At 51.5% G+C, this 23,556-nt stretch overlaps 1 protein-coding gene across 5 annotated transcripts in view; it reads left to right on the top strand.

Annotated features, from left to right (window-relative positions):
- The window catches only part of CDHR3 (cadherin related family member 3), a 156,147-nt gene that overhangs the window by 90,048 nt on the left and 42,543 nt on the right, over positions 1-23,556 (top strand). For all 5 annotated transcript variants that reach the window (XM_089328468.1, XM_089328466.1, XM_089328469.1 and 2 more), the window contains 5 exons: positions 2,513-2,715; positions 8,496-8,661; positions 10,863-10,960; positions 21,295-21,389; positions 22,085-22,189. In XM_089328468.1, the coding sequence (XP_089184594.1) occupies positions 2,513-2,715; positions 8,496-8,661; positions 10,863-10,960; positions 21,295-21,389; positions 22,085-22,189 (667 nt within the window). The remainder of the gene's footprint in view (positions 1-2,512; positions 2,716-8,495; positions 8,662-10,862; positions 10,961-21,294; positions 21,390-22,084; positions 22,190-23,556) is intronic.

The raw sequence follows: 23,556 nt of genomic DNA, 5'->3' as shown, positions 1-23,556 counted from the left end.
TTGGTGGAGCACAAGTCCCTGGGGAGGGTGGGAGACAGCCAGGGAAGAGCCGGAATGAGAGATGGAGGTCCCATGAGACACATGTGGCCTTTCCTTTAGCCCACGGCTGGCCTTGTCTCTCTGACCAGTGGGGACACTCTACCCTGAACAGCTCGGGGCCTGCCCTGGTGACATTTCCCACTTAGGGGAAGGAGGATGGGAGCAAATTAGGCTTCCGAAACCCAACCCACCAAAGCAATCAATCTTTTGCTCATTTGAAAAAATCATTTGGGGTAGCTTTTTTTTTTGTCTCTAAATACTCTAAACATACTACTCTGCTGATTTTCATCACAAGAATGTTATGATCTTGACATCCATTTTAATAGATTTTTAAAGTCTATTTGTACTCACATCACCCTAAACCCTCAGCTGTTTTTCTGAGTACTTGCACGGGCCTTGTCCATAAAACTTGTTCATTTGCAAGCGACAGTCATTTCTGCATTATGTATTTTAGTCTCTCAATGCAATAAGATGACTTTGGATGTCTAGAAGTGTGTATTAGTGAGTGTGCTCATATTTCAGATTCCCCACATCTCCATTTACTCCTCTGTGCCTTCCTCCGAATGAAAAGGAAGACATCCTCCTACACACCTGGCTTCTCCCCATGGCTTGTTCCCTTCTTGGGATTTGGCCGTTTGGAAGCCCCCATCCCCCCTGTCTCTACTCTGCCAGGTGCTGTGTTTCCCATGGCTGATGGTGGCCAAGGTGGGAATCCAGCTGGGAAGGTGGGCCTTGGATCTGTCTTGGCTCTGCTGTTTATTTTTTTTTAAGATTTGTTTATTTATTTGAAAGTCAGAGAGAGAAGGAGAGGCAGAGAGAGAGAGAAAGAGAGAGGTCTTCCATCCACTGGTTCACTCCGCATTTGGCTGCAATGGCCAAAGCTGCGACGATCCAAAGCCAGGAGCCAGGAGCTTCTTCCAGGTCTCCCACGTGGGTGCAGGGGCCCAAGGACTTGGACCATCCTCTACTGCTTTCCCAGGCCACAGCAGAGAGCTGGATTGGAAGTGGAGCAGCTGGGCCTCGAACTGGCGCCCATATGGGATGCCAGCACTGCAGGCCAACGGCTTTACCCACTACGCCACAGCGCCAGCCCCTCTGCTGTTTATTAGTTACTGTGTGTCTTTCTGATTGGTTTCCTCGCCTGGAAAACAACATTAATTCCTACCCTAGAGGGGTGCTTTGGGGAGTAAATTAAACAGATGATTTTATGTTATGCACTTACTTGGAACTTAGGGCATTCTATTCATTTCCTAGGACTGGCATAAAAAAAATTACCCCAAGCTGGGTGGCTTAACACAGCAGACATCCGTTCTCTCAGAGTCCAGGAGACCGGAAGCCTGAAATGAGTGCGCTGCTGGGGTCACTCCCTCTGTCCCCTGCCTCCCTCGTAGCTTCTGGGGCTCACTTTCCATGCTGTGGTCTGTGGCTGTGGCTCCAGTCTCTGCCTGAATTATTTCAGACCCTCCTCTCCTCGGCACCTATCTCCGAGTCCTGCTTCCTTCCAAGGACACCAGTCCCTGGGTTAAGGGCCGAGCTAATGCAATCAGATTTCTTTCAGTTTCATTCACTACCCCTCCAAAGGCGCTACGTCCAGGTACGGTGCATTCTGAGATTCGCCAGGGACAGGAATCTTTGGGGGAATATTACTCAGCCCACAGCAGTAAGCAGCATTGTGGAAATACGACAAATATTCAGCCTGCTGTTCTCTGAGCTGGCAAAGCCTTGCACAGTGTCATGGAGACCATAAAATGATCCCTAGCCTTCCCTAGAAGACATACATTTTCTTACGAACTGTAAAATTCCCTGTCTCTAATTTGGCCCGAGGCGATTCCGATGCCTTCCCGGAATCTCTGGTTTCCTCTGTGAAGTGGGAGGGAATCAATCAACCACGCAGCCCTGATTGGCCCCTCGCCGTGACGCTCAATGGCATAGCATCCAATAGTAACAAATCACAGTTCTGGCGATTACTAATGGGCGTGGGGAGATTGACTGTGATTTTGGAGCTCTGTAGCCATGCACACTCAGTTCTCAGATGACCTATGGATCAGACACTGACGCGGAGGAGAAAAATACGCTCCTGTGAGCTATACGGACCCTTGCAAGCCAGAGGATGTCATTAGCAGCCGAGGTCTTTCAAGTGGATGCCTATCTCCCGCGAGGCACCACATTTCTTTGCCTGGGTCTTCCCGAGGGCTGGGAGGCAAGTGATGAGAAGCAAGGAGGTAAAGAAAAGCAGCCACTTTATTAAGTGCGGGACGGAAGCAGCTTGCGTGGTGCGTGGTAGCTGCTTTCTTGTCTCCTGCAGATCTTGCACTTCCATCTCCAGCGTTTGGCGAGAGCATTTATTCTTGGGGAGCGACCAAGTCCCACAGTCAGCTGAGCCACAGTGGAAGCCACAGCCCGAGCTGTGAGGTCCCTGTTCCCAGCAAATGGTTTTGTGTTCACGCTGTGTTGTATCTTTCTAAAACCACAGGGGGAGAGGCACTACAGCTCATCCACTTACCTGCCACCAGCAACGTGGCCGAGAATTCTCCACCTGGGACTTCGGTGCACACGTTCTCTGTGAAACTGTCAGCGTCACAGTCACCTGTGACCCCAGGATTTCCACTGATCCTCAACTCCAGTCCCCTCACTGACGCCTTTAGGGTGAACCGACTGTCAGACACCGACTTTGAGGTCAGCAGCATCTGCACCCTAAGGGCGGGGGCGGGGGCGGGCTTCTGCATCAGTGATCATTTCCCTCCCCCCCTCCCTGGCTTCGGCTCCCCTTTTGTAAGGTCTGGAAGTCCTCAGGCCTGCCCAGTCCGGGCTCAGTTGCTGCCCTGTGGTACACACTCAGTGTTTTGAAACCCAGCTCGTGACTTAAGCTACTGGGGAGCTTTTAAAATGCGTGCACACCTGGGCCAGGGCCAGGGCCACCCTGGCGCATCATAGTCTCATCTCCCCTGGTGCCCAGGAAGCACACCTCCAATTTCTACCAATCTCTACCTCAGCCTCCGGTTTATATTCCTGGGTCCTGGGTGCCGGTTGGGTGACAACAGCTGTGTGCTGTGTCCCTGCTCCCTGGCTCCGGCTTGGCTGTGACAGCTCCTGCTGGCCTGTTCCTCTAAGGTTGCCCAGCATTCACACCTACGGAACACGGACACTGGAGAGGAACTGTGTTTGCTCTTGTAGTCCTCACACAATCAGATGATCGTATTTGTGGTACTACTTCCTTTTCCCAGGTGCTGCATCAGAGAGGTTAAGTAACTTGTTCTGAGTTGCACAGCTGGTAGGTAGCTGATTTGAGACTGGAAGCCAGGCAGCCTGGCTCTGGACCTCTTATTGCCCCCCCCCTTTTAAAGATTTATTTATTTATTTGCAAGTCAGAGCTACACACAGAGAGAAGGAGAGGCAGAGAGAGAGAGAGAGAGAGAGAGAGAGAGGTCTTCTATCCACTAGTTCACTCCCCATTGGCCACAACGGCCGGAGCTGTGCCGATCCGAAGCCAGGAGCCAGGAGCTTCTTCCAGATCTCCCACGCGGATGCAAGGGCCCAAGGACTTGGGCCATCTTCTACAGCTAAGAGGAGCAGCCGGGTTTCGAACCGGTGCCCACTGTGGTATAGAGGGATGCCGGCCCTGCAGGCAGCAGCTTAACTACACCACAGTGCTGGCCCCTCTGATTGCTTTTTTAAAAACAGCTTTATTGAGATACAATTCACAGAGCACATCTTTTTTCCAACCAATTTTTTTAGCTCATGTATTTGATTTACGTTATAGTCAAAGGCTTATTGCTCCACTAATGAAAGAGTTCAATCAATAAAAAGTAAAAGGATTATAGTTCAGCAGAATAGACAGGGCCTACGAGCAACAATCAGATGAAAAGACGATCAGCTTCGTTCATATCAAGTAAACTTGAAAATCATCACAAAATCATTAAAACTATAGTAGCATATAATTCCTATCAATTTGCTTGACAACTGTTTCAAGCAAAGTTTGACAAAACAGTATATGCAGCAAAATCACACAGCATGCTATCCAGACATGCAAATTGTGCAATCAGTGGGTTTTAGAATATTCAGAGTTCTGCAACCATCACTGCAACCTAATTTTAGGAAATTTTTGTTACCCCAGCACAAAACACCATGCCTGTTAGCAGTCACCCCTAATTTCCCCACCTCCACGGTCTTTGGCCACAACTACTCTATGCTGTGTCCTTGTGGATTTTCCAGTTCTGAACATTCTGTATGAATGGCATCATATACAAGGGCACTTCAAAAAGTGAATGAAAATGGAGTTGAAAAATAAACTTGTTTCAGTACAAAAAAAATGTTTAAATCTATGCACTCAGGGGTCTCCAAAAAGTTCATGAGAAGCGTGTTGGGAGAAAACCACGTGTGGAGTTCAAAATTGTTTTGCCCCCAAATAAGTGTATCTCTGTGATCATGGTATCTCCCCTGCCAGGCAACTATAATAAATGTTACCCTCTAGTTCCATTTTCCATGAACGTTTTGAAGAGCCTCCATAGTATGCAGTCTTTCGTAACTGACTTCTTTCACTTGGCTCAAAGATGCAAGGTCGCCTATGTGGTCACATGTGTCCACGCTTCGTTCCTTGGGCATGGCTGAATACTATTTCATCACCTGAATGCACTGCCTTTGTGTCGCCACTTGCCAGGGGACAGACACCTGTCTCTGCCGTCTGCCTATAGTGATGGCGATGTCTCTGCTCCTTGAAATTTGCCTGCTGCTTTCAAAGCACCTGATCTCTTGGTTGTTACTGATACCACAATTTAACATTGCGTGTTCTGAGATGGGCCTTGTGGCCCAGCGAGTTACGCTGCTGCTTGGGACACCTACATCCCGTATTAGAACGCTGCTTAAATCCTGGCTTCTTTGTCTCCAAGTCAGCTCTCTGCTATGGCCTGGGAGGCAGCGCATGATGGCTCAAGTGCTTGGGTCCTTGTCACTGCTGTGGGAGACCCAAATGGAGTTCCTGGCCAACTTGAGGAAAGTTGATCCCAAGAACCCTTGTTTGTAGCTCCCAGGCTACACGAGCTTGCTGTGGGCCAGCAAGAGAGATGCAGGAGCCCCAGTCAGCCATGTGTGGCTGATCATGCACCAAGGGGATTTCTCTTGGAGCAACACTGAGAAGGAAGGCTCTGAGTAGCTGCAGTCCAGGACTGGAAAAGCAGGACTCTCTGTAACTCTGACTTTTAAATAAATAAAATAAATCTTTAAAAAAAAAAAGTTTGTCCATTTGTATTGATAGCAACCCAGTTCTTTTTTTTTTAATATTTATTTATTTATTTGAAAGGCAGATTTACAAGAAGGTAGAGAGAGAGAGAGAGAGAGAGAGAGGTCTTCCACCCACTGTTCCACTCTCCAGTTGGCTGCAACGACTGGAGCTATGCTGATCTGAGGCCAGGAGCCAGGAGCTTCTTCCGGGTCTCTCACGTGAGTGCAGGGGCCCAAAGACTTGGGCCATCTTCCACTACTTTCCCAGGCCATAGCAGAGCACTGGATTGGAAGTGGAGCAGCCGGGTCTCGAGCCTGCGCCCACATGGGATGCCAGCACTGCAGGCCAGGGTTACCTGCTACACCACAAAACTGGCCCCAATAACCCAGTTCTTTAGGAAACCAAGATATGACACTTTTGGAAAACTTTTCTGACTGTTTTATTTCCTTCTCTAGGCTATTAGAGCTGTTTCTCAGGGCAAAGGGGCTGGCAGTAGGTGATAACAGGGTTGGAGCTGCAGGCTTAGCAGGAAGTGAGGGTATGAATGAGGAAACAAAGGGGGCCTGACTCAACAGAGATACCTGCTGTGGGGGACCTATGAGGGGATTTCAAAAGTATGTGGAGGGGCCAGTGCTGTGGCATAGCATGTAAGCTGCCACCTGCAGTGCTGGCATCCCATATGGGTGCCAGTTTGAGTCCTGGCTGCTCCACTTCTGATCCAGCTCTCGGCTGTGGCCTGAGAAAGCAGTGGAAGATGGCCCAAGTCCTTGGGCCCCTGCACCTGCATGGAAGACCTGGAAGAAGCTCCTGGCTCCTGGCTTCGAATCAGTGCAGCTCCAGCCGTTGCAGCCATCTGGGGAGTGAACCAGAGGATGGAAGACCTCTCTCTCTCTCTCTCTCTCTCTTTCTCTCTCTGCCTCTGCCTCTCTGTAACTCTGCCCTTCAAATAAGTAAATAAATCTTCTTAAAAAGAAAGTGTGTAGAAAATAAAATTTTAAAATATGTGCAGTTTCAAGTCCATGCATAATTTGGGCATGTTATGCATTTTCCATGAACTTTTTGAAGCCCACTTACACAGTTTTTGACCACACCTAGGGGTGGCAAGGGTCAGCATGTGCAGGGTGTCTGTTCAGTGCTAGAGACTGCCCTCAGTGTTTCCTGTGGGTCAGCTTGTTTAATCCTGACAATGACCCTCTCTAGTAAGTGTCATCATAACCCTTGCCTTACCCATTAGGAAACTCAGGGACAGAAACGCTGAGTAATGGGGAAGGCAGGGTTTGCTTTTGTATTTTTAATTTTATTTATTTATTTGAAAGGAAGAAATACAGAGAGAGAAAGAGAGAGAGAGAGGGAGAGGGAATCTTCCATCTGCTGGTTCACTCCCCAGCTGCTGAGTGGGGGCCAGGCTGAAGCCAAGAGTTTGGAACTCCATCTGGGTCTCCCACATGCGCGTCAGGGACTCAGGCACTTGTGCTATCATCTTACTTTCCCAGGTACATTAGCATTAGCAGAAGCTGGATCAGAAGCAGAGCAGCTGGGACTCCAACTGGCACTCTGCTACGGGATCCAGCATCTCAAACAGCAGCCTAACCCACTGTGCCTCAACACTGGTCCCAAGGCCAGTTTTCAAAAACATTTACTTATTTATGTATTTGAAAGGCAAAGCGATGGAGACAGAGGGAGAAGAAAGACAGGGAAGGATGGAGGGAGAGAGAAGGAGGACTTCCATTTGTTGGTTTACTCTCCAAATGGCAGCAATAGCTGAAGCCAGGAGCCAGGAACTCCATCCGGGTCTCCTCCGTGCATGGCAGGGACCCAAGTACTCGAGCCCCATCACCTGCTGACTGTCAGGTGCATCAGCAGGAAGCTGGATTGGAAGCAGAGAAGTCGGAACACAAATGGGCACTCCACTATGCGATACAGGTATCCCAAGTGGTAGCTTAACTTTGCCACATCTCCAAAATACTAATAGTGCCGAGGACAAAAGTTTTTGACAGTGGAAGAATGTTTGGAAAGGCACCCAAAAAAATGAACACTCCGTTAAGTCAATATTCCTTATTTATGCAAATGTATTCCCTTCTTGTTTATTTTTGCACATGGCCTTGCAGTGGTGAGTTGAGCTCTAACCTAACAGCAATCCCAGGCCAGTATAGCATCCCTTCTTAGCAATGACAAGATGCAACTAATAGCCGGCGCCGCGGCTCACTAGGCTAATCCTCTGCCTGCAGCGCTGGCACACCGGGTTCTAGTCCCGGTCGGGACGCCGGATTCTGTCCCAGTTGCCCCTCTTCCAGGCCAGCTCTCTGCTGTGGCCAGGGAGTGCAGTGGAGGATGGCCCAAGTCCTTGGGCCCTGCACCCCATGGGAGACCAGGAGAAGTACCTGGCTCCTGCCATCGGATCAGCGCGGTGCGCTGGCCGCAGCGCGCAGGCTGCAGCGGCCATTGGAGGGTGAACCAACGGCAAAGGAAGACCTTTCTCTCTGTCTCTCTCTCTCACTGTCCACTCTGCCTGTCCAAAAAAAAAAAAAAAAAAAAAAAATGCAACTAAGGGTGCTGAAGGCACTTGGCTGGGAGTCTACCCCCAAGTGGTGAAAGTTTTTTTTTTTTTTAATTAATTAATTAATTTGAAAAGCAGAGTTACAGAGAGACAGAGGCAGAGAGAGAGAGAGAGGTCTTCCATCTGCTGGTTCACTCCCCAAATGGCTGCAACAACCAGAGCTGGGTTGATCCAAAGCCAGGAGCCAGGAGCTTCTTCCGGGTCTCCCATGTAGGCAGGAGCCCAAGCACTTGGATCGTCTTCTGCTGCTTTCCCAGGCCACAGCAGAGAGCTGGATCAGGAGTGGAGCAGCCAGGACTCAAACTGGTGCCCAGATGGGATGCCAGCACTGCACGCGGCGGCTTTATCCACTACGCCACAGCGCTGGTCCTGGTGAAAGGGGTTTTAATTCCCAGGCTTTCCATCTCCAGTCAGTTGTAGCGGGATGTCTCCTGGATACTTTTTTTTTTTTTTTTTTTTTTTTTTTTTTTTTTTTTTTCTGGAAAGCAGCATCACACACCGGAGAATGTTAGCAAAGTGTCAGGGGACTTATGTTGGAAGAATTAAGGCGAAATAGTGAAGGAAACATGGTTTCGGGCTGTTGGCGGCGTCCAGCCGAGTAAGACCCCTTTGCACACAGTGCATGCATACGGAACAGGTCTTCTTCCCCATGGTGACCAAGACTTCTGTGTGATGTCCTAGGTCGTCACCACTGGGAAGGAACAACTCGATTTTGAAACAGGACCAAACGTATTTGATTTGCAGATTTACGTTAAGGATGAGGTTGGTGTCATAGATCTGCAGTACCTGATGGTCCAGGTAGCAGATGTGAATGAGCCCCCTCAGTTTCCGGGCAAGTTGGCAGAAGGTAAGTTACACTGGGTGTATGTGATGCTGCCCAGACAGTGGCATCAGGGAGGACCCTGGGGGACAGAGGAAAACAAAAAATGTAAATAAACAAGCAGCTGTTTCCTTGGCAAAGACAGCTGCTTAATGAGCAGGGAATAAATGTAACGTCTTCCAGCTCAGCCTGCCCAATAATAACGTCCAAGCCTGTACAAAGCCCTTCATGTCTGTGGTGTCTCTTGGTCCCTTTGCTGTCCTGGGGAGGAGGTTGAGCCCATCAGAGGTTCTGCCCTACAGTCAAGGGGACTTCAAAAAGTTGGTGGAAAACTGGAATGGAAAAATAAGCTTATTTTGATGCACAAATTTTGAGATCCATGCAGATTCAGAATGCACATGGCTCATAAATTTTATGAAGATCTTTCCTACTGCAGTCACTGGCTGAGTGAGGGCGGTGCGTGTCCAGGGCCAGTATAGCGTCAGGGCAGTGGAAGAGACCAGAGTAGAGAGGGACTTCCTGCATGACCTCACCCAAGCTCTTGGTTTTGAACACCATCCAGATACTGACAAGCCCCAGGTCTGTCATGTCAATCAAGGGTCTCCTCTTAACTCTCAACTCAAGTGGTCACCTGCCCTGCCCCCACACGGCCGCCTGGAAGTCTAATAGACATCTCAAACTCGATGTGCCCCGAAATCAAACGCTTCACGCTGCCCACACCCTCTGCCCTCTCCCACATCTGCTTCTAAGTCTTTGCTACTATAGTCAATGGCCACCCCCTCCTTCCAGTTGTGCGTTCTTGGGTCAGACTTGCCTCTTTCTTTCATACCCAACACCAGGTCATTAGGAAATGTTGCCAGCTTCTATGCACCTGTAGTATCTGAGCCCTCCCCAGGGTCTCCACCACCACCAGCACCGTCATGGCCCCAGCCCCTCATCGTGTCTCCCCTGTGTGGTTGTACTGGCCTCCTGGCTTCTGCCCTATTCTCCATACAGCAGCCAAAGGGATACTATTAAAACGCCAGCTAAATCAAGGAGTCCCTTTCTCAAGAAGTCCCACATTACTTAAAGGGAGACCCAGAGTCCCCGAAGGGCCTCATCCAATGTGCCAAGTCCCTGCCCCCTCCCTCCCCTCCTTCATCTTCCCTGGCTCTCTCTCCCCAGCATTCCTGGGCTCCCTACTCATGTGCCAATGCCCACGCACCACCCTCCCATACATCTCTCCATTTGCTTTTCCTCTGCCTCTTCCTGTCCCCCCCCCACCCCTGCACCTGTCCATGGCTCTTCTATACCAATTCAGATTTCAGTGTCACCTCCTCCGTGAGCCTTCCATAGCTTCTCTAAAATTGTAACCCAACTCACAGCACTGCCTTCCTTGGTTTTTCTCCAGGGTGTTTCTCTCTCTCTCTCTCTCTCTCTCTCTCTCTCTCTCTCTCTCACACACACACACACACACACACACACTTGTATCAATTTTCGCCATAACGATGCTCCCAGAGAACAGGGAGCTGCCATCCTCCCGATGTGCAGGTCAGCGACTGGAACTTAGCGAGAGCTCAGGGGTCTGTTTTTCAGGGAAAGCATGAGCACAGGTAAAAAGCACACGGCTGCCCAAGCTCAGACAGAAGGCAGCCTGGGTCTGAATTCTGATTCTGCCACGGCAAATCCCTGCCCGATTGCCGGGGACACTGAGGTGGATGGAATCCATTTCTGGCCCCTTCCCTGAACCTCTGGAACCCCAATTCTGTCCCCCTCTCTGTTCTAACTACAGAGCCCCCATTTCAGCACTCATCTCTGCTGAGATGTTCATGTACCTTAGCCCAGATGAGGAGCAATTTGCATGCTACCGTGGATCTGGAACACGGCACCGTCTCACACTGCAGGCCCCCACCTGGGGCTGCTCCCCAACGCTGTGCCCTAATCACCCCCTCTTCTTCCCACCCCCTCTCCTGCCACCGACAGTACCCTAGACCACCTCTCAGCGGAGGAAATAGATCAAGACTTGCCACCAGTCCGGCCCACCCCTAGCACTTTATTAATTTCCATAAACGGATCCGCCCCGGGAGTGTTGGTGGGCGTGGCCTTCCCTGCGGCTTCCTCTGTCTTAGGATGCCTGATGCCTGCGCGCTGGCTTCCCTGTGCCTGGGGATGGCTGCCCCGGTGTTTTGCAATTCCCCACTGCTTCACCCACTAAGATGTTTCTTCTTGCACTTCGGACGCTGGCGCAGGTCTGGACCTCTACATCGTAGAAGGAGCAAAGCCCGGATTCATTTACCAGGTTGAGGCCTTCGATCCGGAAGACACGAGACGGAACGTACCGCTCAGTGTAAGTCTCCTAGTGAAAGGGAAGCTGGGTTGTCCGTGCAGGCGTTGCTCCGGGAGCCAGTGCCCTGCGTCTTCGCAGGGTGGGTTGGGGTAGTGGCACGAGGGATTGCGTTGTCCGTGTCTAAAGGACAGCGGGTAGGAGGTAGTCGGAACAGGCAGCTGGGTTCTAGACACTGACAGCCCAGCCTGGAGTGCAGCTCTGTGTGGTCTCAGGCAAGTTCTCAACCTAGCCTAGCGTCTACTTTCCCACGTGTGACACAGGAAGAGTAACAGCACCTCCTACAGTAGGGGCTGTTGGGTATTAGACACTCCACACGGGGCCCGACATGTAGATGCTGCTCAGTCTTTGTAAAACCGAGGCTGCTAAAAAATCCACCTGTGTTATGCTTAAAGTAAATGTAAAACGTATACCCCAAAGGCAGGCGTTCCTATATCTTTTTCAATAGACGAAGCCAAGCTGCTTGGAGCCAAGTTTTAAAGAAACTGAAAAGAGTATCAGGGCTTGCAGGTTGCAGAGTTGGAGCCTGGGAGCTGGACAGGACCCTCGTGGTTTGGTTCCAGGCGATTGCTGTCCCTCCTCTCCCTATCTGGTTTGTTTTTGTTTTTGTTTTTTAAGATTTATTTATTTATTTGAAACTCAGAGTTACACAGAGAGAAGGAGAGGCAGAGAAAGAGAGAGAGAGAGTGAGAGAGAGGTCCTCCATCTACTGGTTCACTCCCCAGTTGGCTGCAGTGGCCAGAGCTGGGCCTAACCCAAAACCAGAAGCCATGTGGGCGCCAGTGTCCCATACGGGCACCAGTTCTAGTCCTGGCTGCTCCGCTTCCAATCCAGTTCTCTGCTGTGGCCTGGGAAAGCAGTAGAAGATGGCCCAAGTCTCTCACGTGGAAGACCCGGAAGAAGCTCCTGGCTCCTGGCTTCAGATTGGTGCAGCTCCGGCTGTTGCGGCCATCTGGGGAATGAACCATCGGATGGAAGACCTCTCTCTCTCTCTCTCAGTCTCTACCTCTCTCTGTAACTCTGTCTTCCAAATAAATAAATAAATCTTAAAAAAAAAAGAGAGAGACAGAGAGAGAACCTTGAATCCGCAGGAACTGGTAGCAGCAGGAGGCTGTTTCTACTGCCTCCTGCAGGACTTGTGGCATCAGCAGCACTTCTTCCAACAGGGCCATGTGAGCCTGGGGAATAAACTCCAGGACTAATGTAACAGAGTCCTCAGGGTGAGGGACAAAGCTGTTGCAAGATAGTTGGAAGCATTTAAAGCTAGGAGGGGAGGAAGTCATTCATTCATTCCAGACTCAAGCTTCAGGGAGAAAGGCTAGAGGAGGTCCGAGGGACCCTCTGGCTTCTGTGGTTTTGTCAGTTGCCAAGTGCTGTTTCCCCTGTGTGCTGAGCTCTGACACCTGCTTATACCAAATAATTATAATTCAGTGTCATTGCTGGGAAGTTTGTTTAAGATGCAGAGGAGGAAAAGTGGAAGGAATCTTGTAATAAAGGTACCTATTGACTTTCAAATCTCCATTTTTTATTTATCTCCAAATGCATGTGGAAAAAGGTCATGGCCCCTTTAAAAACACCTTCCGGGTGAAGGGAAACAACTCCCATAGGCGTAACTGCAGCAGGCAGTGTTCCCTTGGAACTGACCTGCGTGCAGGGCTTGAACCTGGCGCCTGCAGCTGTGGGTTCTGCAGGGAGTGTTGGGGTTGTCTGGGCACGGGGCACTCAGAGCTGCAGGGGGAAGCGTTAACAAAATATTTAGCACCTGTGCTGGACAGCCCAGCTGCACGGAAAGCCCGCAGCTGGTCTGCAGGGGCAGGCACGATCATCTGGATGGAGACTTTCTCGGACCAGGAAGAGGTGACGAGTTCAGGAGGCAACTTGTCATGGCCTTTGTGCTTAGCTATTTTATTCTGGGCACATGAGGGCACTAAATGACAAATTTTGCTCTGTAAAGGCAGAAGGGAGAGGAGTTAATTTGCTGGGGACCAACCCTGGGCTTCTCCACCTTGGCTGTGAATTGAAGCCACCAGAGGAATGTTTGCAAACACAGACGGGGTTGGCCTGGGGTGTGGTGGGTCTTGATGTTGCAGCTGCCAGGCAATCTTCCACATAGCCATGGTGGGAACCGTTGTTCCAAGACACTGTCTCCCAAATCCCCGGAAACACTCTGGACAGGAGATAAGTGAGCCAGAGTGCCCCATGAAGTTTCACGGGAGACGTGGCAAGGTTCGCAGCTGCCACCCTTCCGACACCAGGCTCCCGGGAGAAGAGCATCGCAGACTGATGGAAGCACAGTTTCCTGGGACTCTGGGAGTCTGGAGTGAACCTGGGAATTGGCATATGTGCCAGATGTCTCTGGTGACTGATTCTTCTGTCCCAAAGGCTGGGGATGCAGGTTTTAGGAGTGTTTCTCAGAATGTGAGAAGGCATTTGGGCTCCTAGGAGAATGCCGAACGCAGGCGGAACACAACCTCCCCGCGTGACTGATGCAGGCTGCGTCGCACGCAACCCCCACTCCTCCCCCCGTGCCCAGCTGACAAAGACCGACTTCAGTAAAACACCATGCCCACGCCTGAAGCCACCTGGAGTCTTCCCTGGCGGGGCTCCAAGAAGCATCCTGCTGGTGGCAGCAGCAAGAGAAGGAAGCCCAGGTTTAGAAGCATTGCTCCAGGAACGTCCTAAAACCCCGACTCCTTTAGAATGACAACTCCTACAAGCCTGATGGAGCTGAACAAAGTGACACTGGACCACAGATGGGGCTAACCCTGAAACCATTGGTGTTTCTTTTCCAGGATCGGATCAGTGTATTTATTTGAAAGGCAGAAAGTGACAGAGAAAGAGGGAGAGACACAGAGATCTTCCATCCACTGGTTCACTACACAAATGGCCACAATGGCCAGGGCTGGGCCAGGCTGAAATCAGGGACCAGGAGCTTCTTCCAGGTCTCCCACATGGGAGGCAACCGCCAGATACTTGGGCCATCTTCTACTGCTTTCCCAGGCACATTAGCAGGGAGCTGGATTAGAAGTGGAGCAGCTGGGACTCGAACCAGTGCTTATATGGGATGCCTGTGCTGCAAATGGTGGCTCTACCTGCTATGCCATGGCATCGGCCCCACTGGCATTTCATTGAAGAGAAATATAAACAGCAGGGAGTTGAACATTGTTTGGACTGACACTGGTATCTTTAACAGAACAGTGCTACCACGTAAACTAGAAATCAATGCTGCCTAGGTAATTTTAGATGCTCTAGTAGTCATAATCAAAGTACAACAAACAGATGAAATTCATTTTAATATAGCTAAAATATAATCATTTCATCATATAAAAACCTACAAATGATTGATGATTTTATATTCTTTAATTTACACTCTGACTTCAAACACAGCTCATCTCCATGCAGACCAACCCATTTCACATGTCACATGGTCACATGGCCCAAGGTCACATGTGCATGAGTCGGCAGGCGCAGGCTGAGCTCTGGCTGTGGCACACCCTCCCTGATGAGCTTCTGTGCTGTGATGGGGACGCAAGTGGAACAGGACCTCGAAGGCGTTCGTCAATAGTGGGCTCAGAACACAAACAAGAGACGGACTTTCTGTCCATAGAAAAGCTCTATTCCAACCCCTTCTCCACGTCTTCTCCTCCCATCCAACTCTCAGACTGCCTCCTTCCACTGGGCGGGGTAGGGGCAGCGGCGGGGACCGCCCAGGACGTTAAGCCGTTTCACAGCTGGCGGCGCAATGATCTAGTGCAGCGATTCCATCCTTCAGGGGCTTTCTCTTGGCCCCTCCATTTTGCTTTTGCGCAAAATGAAATGTGCTTTGTCTTCACCAGAACAGGCAAAAGATTAAATTAAAAGAGCAATAACCTCGCTGGTAGCGGGGTTACTGGGAGGGGAACTGGGATGGGGTTGGGGGGTGGGGACTCATTCCCCCTCGCTCATGGCTCCGACAAGCGGTGACCCCTTGTGCCTTCTGATCTGCTGGGAATAGAGTGGTCATCACAGGCTGAACTTGGCCCTCTCGAGGACTTTCCCGGTCCACCAGTCAGCCACGCATTTCCAGACAAGGAGGTGGGGGTGGGGGCTCTGCCTGGGCCAGGTAACTGCAGTGAGAACGGAAGCCCCCTGACCCCTTCTGTTCTGTGCTGTTCAGGCACTTCTGTCCTGGGTGTCCCAGTCCTTTCCTTCTCGAGTGTGCGCACCCCCACCATCCACCCCCACACCCTGCTCACTCATCCCCGCCCTGGCATCTGCCAGCTAACTCCAAAGTCATAACTGGACGCCTTAGAAAAAGGTGTTCTACTCCAGATTCTTGTTAAAATTCTCATAAAGGGAAAAAGCTATGGTATTGGACAATTCCCTCTCCAGACTCTGGGAGAAACTCTCTCAACGAGACGGAGATCACTGTCCTTACAGCTGGCAAAGCCTGAAGACGCAGCACAGGCCCCAGACGGTTCTGGAAAAGGAGTGACAGGATGTGAAGGCATGGGATCCACCGTGTGCCCAGTGAAGGGTTATGCTGCTGTTACTTATTTTCATTGTATTTGAAAGGGAGGAGAGAGAATGAGAATGTCCTCTACCCACTGGTTCACTCCCCAAATGCTCACAACAGTCAGGCTGAGTCAGGCCAGAGCCAGGAGCCAGGAACTCCATCCAGGTCTCCCACGTGGGTGGCAGGGGTCCAAGCACTTGGGCCATCATCCACTGCCTCCCCAGCACATTAGCAGGAAGCTGGATAGGAAGTGGAGCAGCCAGGACTAGGACCAGGCATTCCAATACAGGATGCAGGTGTCTCAAGAGATGAGATAATAGGTTATACCACAAGCCCCGCCCCAAGGATGACATCATTTAAAGACATTCTGTCCTTATTAACATGTCTCTTCCTAAAAGCATTTGGCCGCTGGCCTATAACCCACTTGGTTCTTCCTAACAAAACAACCCAAGTAGGAACTTCCCCTGGGAGGCTTTTCAATGGGAGTGCGTCTTCCTCTATGACACCCTCTCCTCCCTGCTCCCTACCTCCCACCCAGAAGATGGAAGATGGGAAGAGTGAGAGAGGGAAGACCTGAGGCTCAGTTTAAGCCTAGAGCTCTGCTAGGAAGGTGGCATCACGTTTATACCTCGCCAAGGCCCATTGGAAGATGTTGCTGTGTGTTGCTGGCCCCCTGGGGCTTGGGGCCCTGTGCTCAGTGGCTTCTGTTGTCATCAGCATTCCCTGGACTTAGGAAGAATAAGAACTTTGTGTCATGAATTTGGTGTTTTGTTTTTGTTTTTTTTTTTTTTTTTTTGAGATTTATGTTATTCGTTTAAAAGGCACAGTTACAGAAAGGGAGATATAAAGGTCTTCCATCCACTGGTTCGCTCCCTAAATGACCACAGCAGCCAGGACTGAGCCAGGCCAATGCCAGGAGCCAGGAGCTTCTTCCAGGTCTCCCATACAGGTGCAGGGGCCCAAGGACTTGGGCCATCTTCTGCTGCTTTCCCAGGCCATAGCAGAGAGCTGGATAGGAAGTGGAGCAGCCAGGACTGGAACTGGTGCCCCTGTGGGATACCTGCACCGGCACTGTGGGCAGCGGCGGCTTTACCCGCTGTGTCAGGAATTTGAAAGGTGCTTCCTTCCCTCTGGAAACTTGGCCTAGGGTGACCTGAAAGCTGGCTGCTTCTTTTCTGCAGCAGATGGAAGGCTGAATTCTCCACTGCAGGTGGAAAAGCAAATAGCAGCTACGATGAATCACTGGCTGGGGACCAGTGGGGTGGCTGCCTGGAGGAGGTGTGACCCCCACACACACCTGCCCCACAGTGGGGCGGGGGCGGGGACTGACATTTCCAGGGCCCCTGGGCCAGCGCCCTCCCACCTGCCTCTTTCCTCTCCCACCTTGTTGCGTTCTCAGCAAAGAGTGAACTGGGCAGGAAGGGCTCCTTGTCTTCCAGACGGAGGCTTTTGTGTCCGAGAGCAAACCAGAGCTACAAAGGGGCTGCGGTGGAGAAAGCTGGGTGGCGGCCTGGTGGTGGTAACGAGATCCTCCCAGCGGGGAGAGCCCGGAGCTTGTCCGCGAGCCTTTGTTAACTGAGTTGATCTGATGACTCGGACTTTTCTCAGCAGTGCTTGGGGCAGAGAGGGGGGCTGCCGTTGCTTTTTATTCTATTTCATTTTTGTTTTCCAAGAATGAATATCAAGGGAGCAGCTTTGATTAAACAAGGCCTTAAAAAGGAGGGGAGAGTGCCAGGTTTTTACAGAAAGCTGGCAAATGGCCACAATGACACGATGTTTTCAGTCTGTGGATATTACCTCCTTCCTAAATACAAAGCTGCTATTCCCATTAACACAGCTCTTAGGTTCAGGGAAGAGAGAAATTAGCCTGGTGCTACAAGAGAAAAAAAAGTCAAGATTCCAGGAAATCAACCTCTCAGTGGCACTTAAAAAGAAAATTCTTATGAATCTAATTGTCTGGTTCTCTACTCCCTTTCTATCTGTTGCAATTTCTTTCTTTTTTTTTTTTTTTTAAGTATTTGCAAAGCAGCATTACAGAAAGAGAGGGAGAGAGAGAGAAAGAGGTCTTCCATCCACTGGTTCACTCCCCAAATGGCCAGGGGTCAGGTCAGGCCAGGCCAAAGTCAAGAGCCTGGAACTCCATCTGAGTCTCCTACGTGGCTGGCAGGAGCCATCCTCTGCTTTCCCAGGTGCATTAGCAAGGACCTGGACTGGAAGTGGAGCCATGGGGACCCAAACCAGCACTCTGATATGGGTTGGCCATTTGGCAAGTGGCAACTTACTTAACTTGCTGGGCCATCACGCCAGCCCTGTAGTATCTTTTTTTTCTTTCTTCCTTTTTTCCACATAGGTTGTTAGGCTATAGGCCAAACCAGAGAGGATTTCATAGCCAAGTCTCGCATGACCACACTGAAGCAGATGTTTCAAGAATTGTTGGGCAGGATGATTTGTTGTGGCATTGTTTTAGGATTCTCTGAGTTGGGGAACATTGTTCTCTCATGGGTGGGAAATTAGCAATAAGAAAGTGCCAATTTCACATTTAGCAAGCATTTATTGAGCCACTATTGTGTGCCAGCCTCGTGCCACACTGGGGATATAGCAGGGAATAAATGAAGACTTGCCTCCAGTATCCTACATTCCATTGGGACAGATGGAGTTAATGGTAATGGAGGGTTCACTACGTACCAGGCATGGCCTAGCGCTCACACAGCTCCATAGGATGCACCCTATTACTGTTACTCTTTATGCAAACTCACATAGTCAGAAAATGATTGAGGGGCTGGTGCTGTGGCGTAGCAGATAAAGCTGCCACCTGTGATGCCAGCATCCCATATGGGCACCAGTTCATGTCCCGGCTGCTCCACTTCTGATCCAACTCCCTCTAATGCACTTGGGAAAGCGGCAGAAGATGGACCATGTGCTTGGATCCCTGTCTCCCACACGGGAGACCTGGAAGAAGCTCCTGGCTTCAGCCTGGCCCTCTCCCAGCCATTGTGGTCTTCTGGGGAGTGAACCAGTAGATGGAAGGTCTCTCTCTATTTCTCCCTCTCTCGCTATACCTCTTTCAATAAATCTTTTAAAAAAGAAAAGAAAATGATGGAACCAGGATTCACATCCAGGCAGTCTGGCTCCAGAGTCACAGGATGTAAATTACTTCTCCAACGTGTAACTCTTATATCCCAGATGGGTCTAGGGGTCCTCCCCTCTATTCCTTTCCCATCCCACATGTAGTCCTCTTAGATCCCTCTCCCATAGCTTGTTGTGGGGAGCAACTCGGACTAGACTAAGTTACTGGAATTAAGACTTATTCTATGCATCTGCTCTCCCACAATATGGCACTGGGAGAGGAGGAAACAGCTTCTACACAGCTGCCTCCAGTTCAACCAATAAACAGCAGGACCTGCTCCTGATTGGAGGAGAGCAGCGTACTCGGCGTGTGGGTAGCAGAGTTGGGATTGGTGAAGAGGACTATAAAGGAGGAGAGAGACAACATGCACCAGGAACATCTATCTGAAGGAACACCTGAGCAGCCCCCGGGAGAGCCGGCCAGCGGTGTGCCGCTCCCCCGCGGAAGTGGGGAATGTGGCAGGGGGAACCGCCCTTCCACGGAGGTGGAAGGGACGGTAGCCAACCCGGGAAGAACCAGCAGCAAACCCGGGGAGGGCCGAGCAGACAAAAGAACAGCGCAGGGTCCTGTGTCGTTCCTCCACGAAGAGGGGGAGCGACAGCTTGTCTCTTCCCTCAGTTGGCCATAAGCTTTGGGAGGGCAGGGCCTGTCCATCATGTCTGTATCCCAAGACCCTCCACTTGGTAAGGACCAGTCAGGCAGAAGGACCCATCTCCTCGACTCTTTCCAAACCCAGTGGAAAGACATCCTGACTCAGGTCATGTGGTAATGCCCAGGGGTCTCAAAAACCCCATGATTCTATCACAGCCAACATGGAATTTTCTGCCAGGAAGGCTGGGCTCAGATGAGGGACTGCTCTGCAGGTGGGTAGCCACTGCCCCAGCTGGGGCATTTCCCTTGATCTTGGACTTCAGGGCCTGTGGCTCCGGAGGGCTGAGGCCTCGAGGCTACAGCAGCCGTCATCCCAGCAGGAAATGACAAAACCTTTCAACCTTAAAGCTCTGTGACACAAAGTCTCTGATGTGGTGGCCCCTCCTACTCTACTGAGCGAATTCGCACCCAGTCCTCGCAGTAGCATGGAGGAACCACTGGGGGCATCTTCCCCCGGTTACAGGCCAGGAAGGGACCTGATCCAGGTCTTGTGGTGAGGACCGGAGCAGGACCTACCTCTTCTGATGCAGGCCCTTCCCCGGACTCCTTGATTCCATCAGCACAGCAAGGAAGCAATCGTGATGGATGCCATGGGCAGCACAGACACATTCCCCCGGTCACTGGCCCCATGTGCTGTGCCGGTGGGCCTCTGTGTTCCTGCCAGACCACAGGCTCCAGGCAAGACGAGAGCTGGCGTGCGTGTCAGGAGTCTAGGATGAAAAGACTTGGGGCCAGCGCTGTGGTGTAGTAGGTTAAGCATCCGCCTGTAGCACCAATATCCCATATGGGCGCCAGTTCAAGACCTGGCTGCTCCTCTTCTGATCCAGCTTCCTGCTGGTGGCCTGGGAAAGCAGTGGAAGATGGTCCAAGTGCTTGGGCCTCTGCACCTGTGTAGGAGACCCAGAAGAAGCTCCTGGCTCCTGGCTTCAGATAGGATCTGCTCCAGCCATTGCAGCTATTTGGGGAGTGAACCAGTGGGTGGAAGACTTCTCTCTCTGTCTCTCCCTCTCTGTGTCATAACTCTGCCTCTCAAGTAAATAAATAAACCATTCAAAAAAAGAATGAAAAGACTTTCAACTATCTGAAAACCTGAGAAGCACGTGACCAGTGACTACATACCTGGGATGAAATTCAGTGACAGCTCTCCCATATCCCTGATCCAAGTTCCAAGCTAGACTCCAGGCCCTGTGGCATTTCATTATCTCTTCCCTTGTCCCTCCCATCATTTCAATGAGTGATGCTGGTTCATATTTCTATACCCCACTGTGTCATAAATTCTTCTTTTTAAGATTTATGTATTTATTTGAAAGGTAGAGTCATGGAGTGGGGAGAGTGGGAGAGAGATTTTCAATTCCTCTGGTTCACCCTCCAAATGGTTGCAACAGCAGAGGTTGGGCCTAGCCAAAACCAAGAGCCAGAAACTCCATCTCAGTGTCCCATGTGGGTGGCAAAGTCCCAAGCACTTGGGCCATCTTCTGCTGCCTTCCCAGGTGCATTAGCAGGAAGCTGGATCGGAAGTGGAGCAGCCAGGATGAGAACTGGCACTCCAACATGGGATGCCATTGTCACAAGCGGCAGCTTTAACCCCCTGCACCACAGTGCTGGCCCCTGTCATAAGTTCTTTCAAGGGTAGAGACCAGGTCTTACTGAACTCTCCGATAGCCCAACTACTAATGGATGGTAGGTGTGTTTGAACAGTGTTGACTAAAGCCATAGACTCGAAGCCAGCATCATCTGCAAGCAGAAGTGAGAACAGGGATGAGGAGCCTGGACTCACCAGAAGCAGAGCCTGCCCAGACGGGAGCCTGTGCCTGCTTCCTGACACTGAAGCAGGACCCAAGGGCCTGTTTCTCAGGATTAGATGTTCAGGGCAGTAAATCCAGAAGCTTCTTGGCCCTGGAGCCACTAAATCTAAGAACTGTCCATTGGAACCTCATCCGGACCCCCTCAAAAATGTTCCACCTGCAAGGAATAGAAATGGAAACTAAACAGACACGATTTCTGGGGAACGGTGTACTGGCATGCTGGTTAGCTGACTGACTTCCTTCCCCCTTTGTGTTTTAGTATTTCCTGATTTCTCCCTCAAAGAGCTTCAGAATGTCTGCCAATGGCACCCTCTTCTCCACCACGGAACTGGACTTTGAAGCAGGACATAGCAGGTAGCCTTGCCCATGACCTTCCTAGCACGACTGTTCCTCTAAGGCCAAGACTGTGACTGGCTGCTCGTGAGGGAGCAGCCACCGTGCAGAGGGCAGTGAGCCCTGGAGGGGAGCAGGGAGGGAGGCGGCAGTTGTCAGAAAGGCCTGGTTCCTGTCCCAAATCTCCAGATGAGGAGTGATGGACAGGAGAGCCTGCCTCTTCTCAGGAGGGTGGTCAGAGCCCTGTCTGCTGTGGGGAGAGACAGGCAGTGAATCAGAGGGGCCGGTGAGCACCAGAGCAGCCTGGATACAAAACTCCAGGCCTTGGGGTCGACCAGGTGGGGCTCGGCGCTCTGCACCGGGGACGGGCAGTAGGGCTGAGTACGGATGCCCTGGGAGCCTCGTATCCCTGTGTGGCTGTGAGAGCCGCTTTGCAGAATGGGACAGGACAGAGCTTGCAGCCTGGCTGGCCTGAGCAGGGGCCTGCCTGGGGAAGTGGTGAGCCCCTGCAGAGTGAGACTGGGGAAGGGGGAGGGGAGAGAAGAGGAGACAGAGCAGGTGTGACCATGGGAGGGGCCTTAAGGAGGGGGACCCTCAGGAGGGTGACAGATACTTCCTCACTCCTCCTGCCCCATTTGTCCCCTCCCCCACCCTCCACCCCCTGGAAGTAGCACCTGCCAAGTCTGATCCTCTCCCTTGGAACGTTTCCCTGGCAGTTTCCATCTCATTGTGGAGGTGAAGGACAGCAGCGGCCTCAAAGCTTCCACAGCGCTGCAGGTGAATGTCGTGAACATCAATGATGAGATCCCTCGCTTCACCAGGTAGGCCTGAGGGCGGACAGGGCTCCCGGCCTGGAGGAGAGAGAAGAGCGAGCTCTCCAGGGCTTTTTATCTGGGCTTCTCTCTTCCACCTTTGCTCCCCACGCCTCCCGGGCCTCCACATTCACCCGCACGCCCTGTGGGGACTGTGGATGTGGCGGGGAAAGCAGCAGAGACAATGCTTCAGGTGTGTTGCTAGCCACTGTGCCCATGTCCAAGGTCAATGTAGATGTTTTTATAATGAAGTGCTCCATGTTTTTGACTGCAGAATCCTGGGGTACTTGCCATCCCTCAAGGCTTCCTGATCCCCCCTCTCAAGGTGCCTGCCCTGAGAGGCGAGTTCTAATGGTGCCTAAGGCACCTGCTCCCTGCCAGGGTGCCCAAGGTTCTTACCGCAGAAGGAGACCTGGCTGTGACGGGCAGCTCTGACAGGTGGTGCAGGGGAGGGCGGGGGTGTGTGTGTCTAGGTAGCCTCATCCATCCCAGGCATAAAAGGGAGACCTGAGCCTGTCCCAGGTGGTGTTCGGAGGGGAAGATGGGACTCTGAGCTGGCCAAGGACCCTCCACACAGCCCAGCTCTCTGACTGCAGCAGCCCTGCCTGCCTCCATCCCCGAGAGGGACACAACCGCCAGCCACAAGGAAAATGGCAGAATCGTCTTCCTGGAGTTAACTGCACTCACGGCAGTGAGTAAACTCAGCACGGGATGCCCGACCAGCAGAAAGCCATTAGGATATGATTATTATTTGTCATCCAAAAAGTAAAAAGCCTATCAGAACAGTGAGCTAAGCTTGCAAAAATACTCTGAGATGGGAGGATGCTGGGTGTCGGCAAACCCACTCCCACGGGACACTGCTCATTGGTGCCCACTGCCCCAAAGGCTATGTCAAAGGGGAGTGCAGGGGGTCCTGCTGACAGGTGACCCGGGAGTACAGGCCAGGCATCGAAGCCCAGACCAGGGTGCAGGAGTTGGCCCACACAGCTGCGCAGGTCCTTCAGATACCCCCTAGAGGAGGGTGATGGCCGTAGGGCTGGCGCTGAGGCATTCTTCCATGTCCTCCCCGCTCAGCCTGCATGTGGGGTGGCAAAGCAGGTTAATGGGTTTGCAAAGGGAGAAAAAGAATCGGCTCTCCCCAGGGCAGATCTTGTAAACCATCTGGATTCGACTACATCTTCTAAAATAGAGGAACTGACCTTCGATAAGAGAGAACACGACCCTGACATATTTGGGGGTGGTGGTGGGGAACCCAGAGGTCAGGCTGGAGCTCCCTGGTTTTCACTTTGGTTTGCGTGATGAGCCTGTTCAGTCCCATGCCCAGGCAGAGAGCGGGAACCGTGTCTCCCTTCCTTGTCGGGCCCTTGACTTTATTT

This window comes from Oryctolagus cuniculus, chromosome 3 (genome assembly GCF_051225735.1).
Source record: "Oryctolagus cuniculus isolate XC-2025 breed Fujian yellow rabbit chromosome 3, ASM5122573v1, whole genome shotgun sequence".
NCBI lineage: Eukaryota > Metazoa > Chordata > Mammalia > Lagomorpha > Leporidae > Oryctolagus > Oryctolagus cuniculus.
This window is presented reverse-complemented; position numbering and strand designations above follow the sequence as displayed.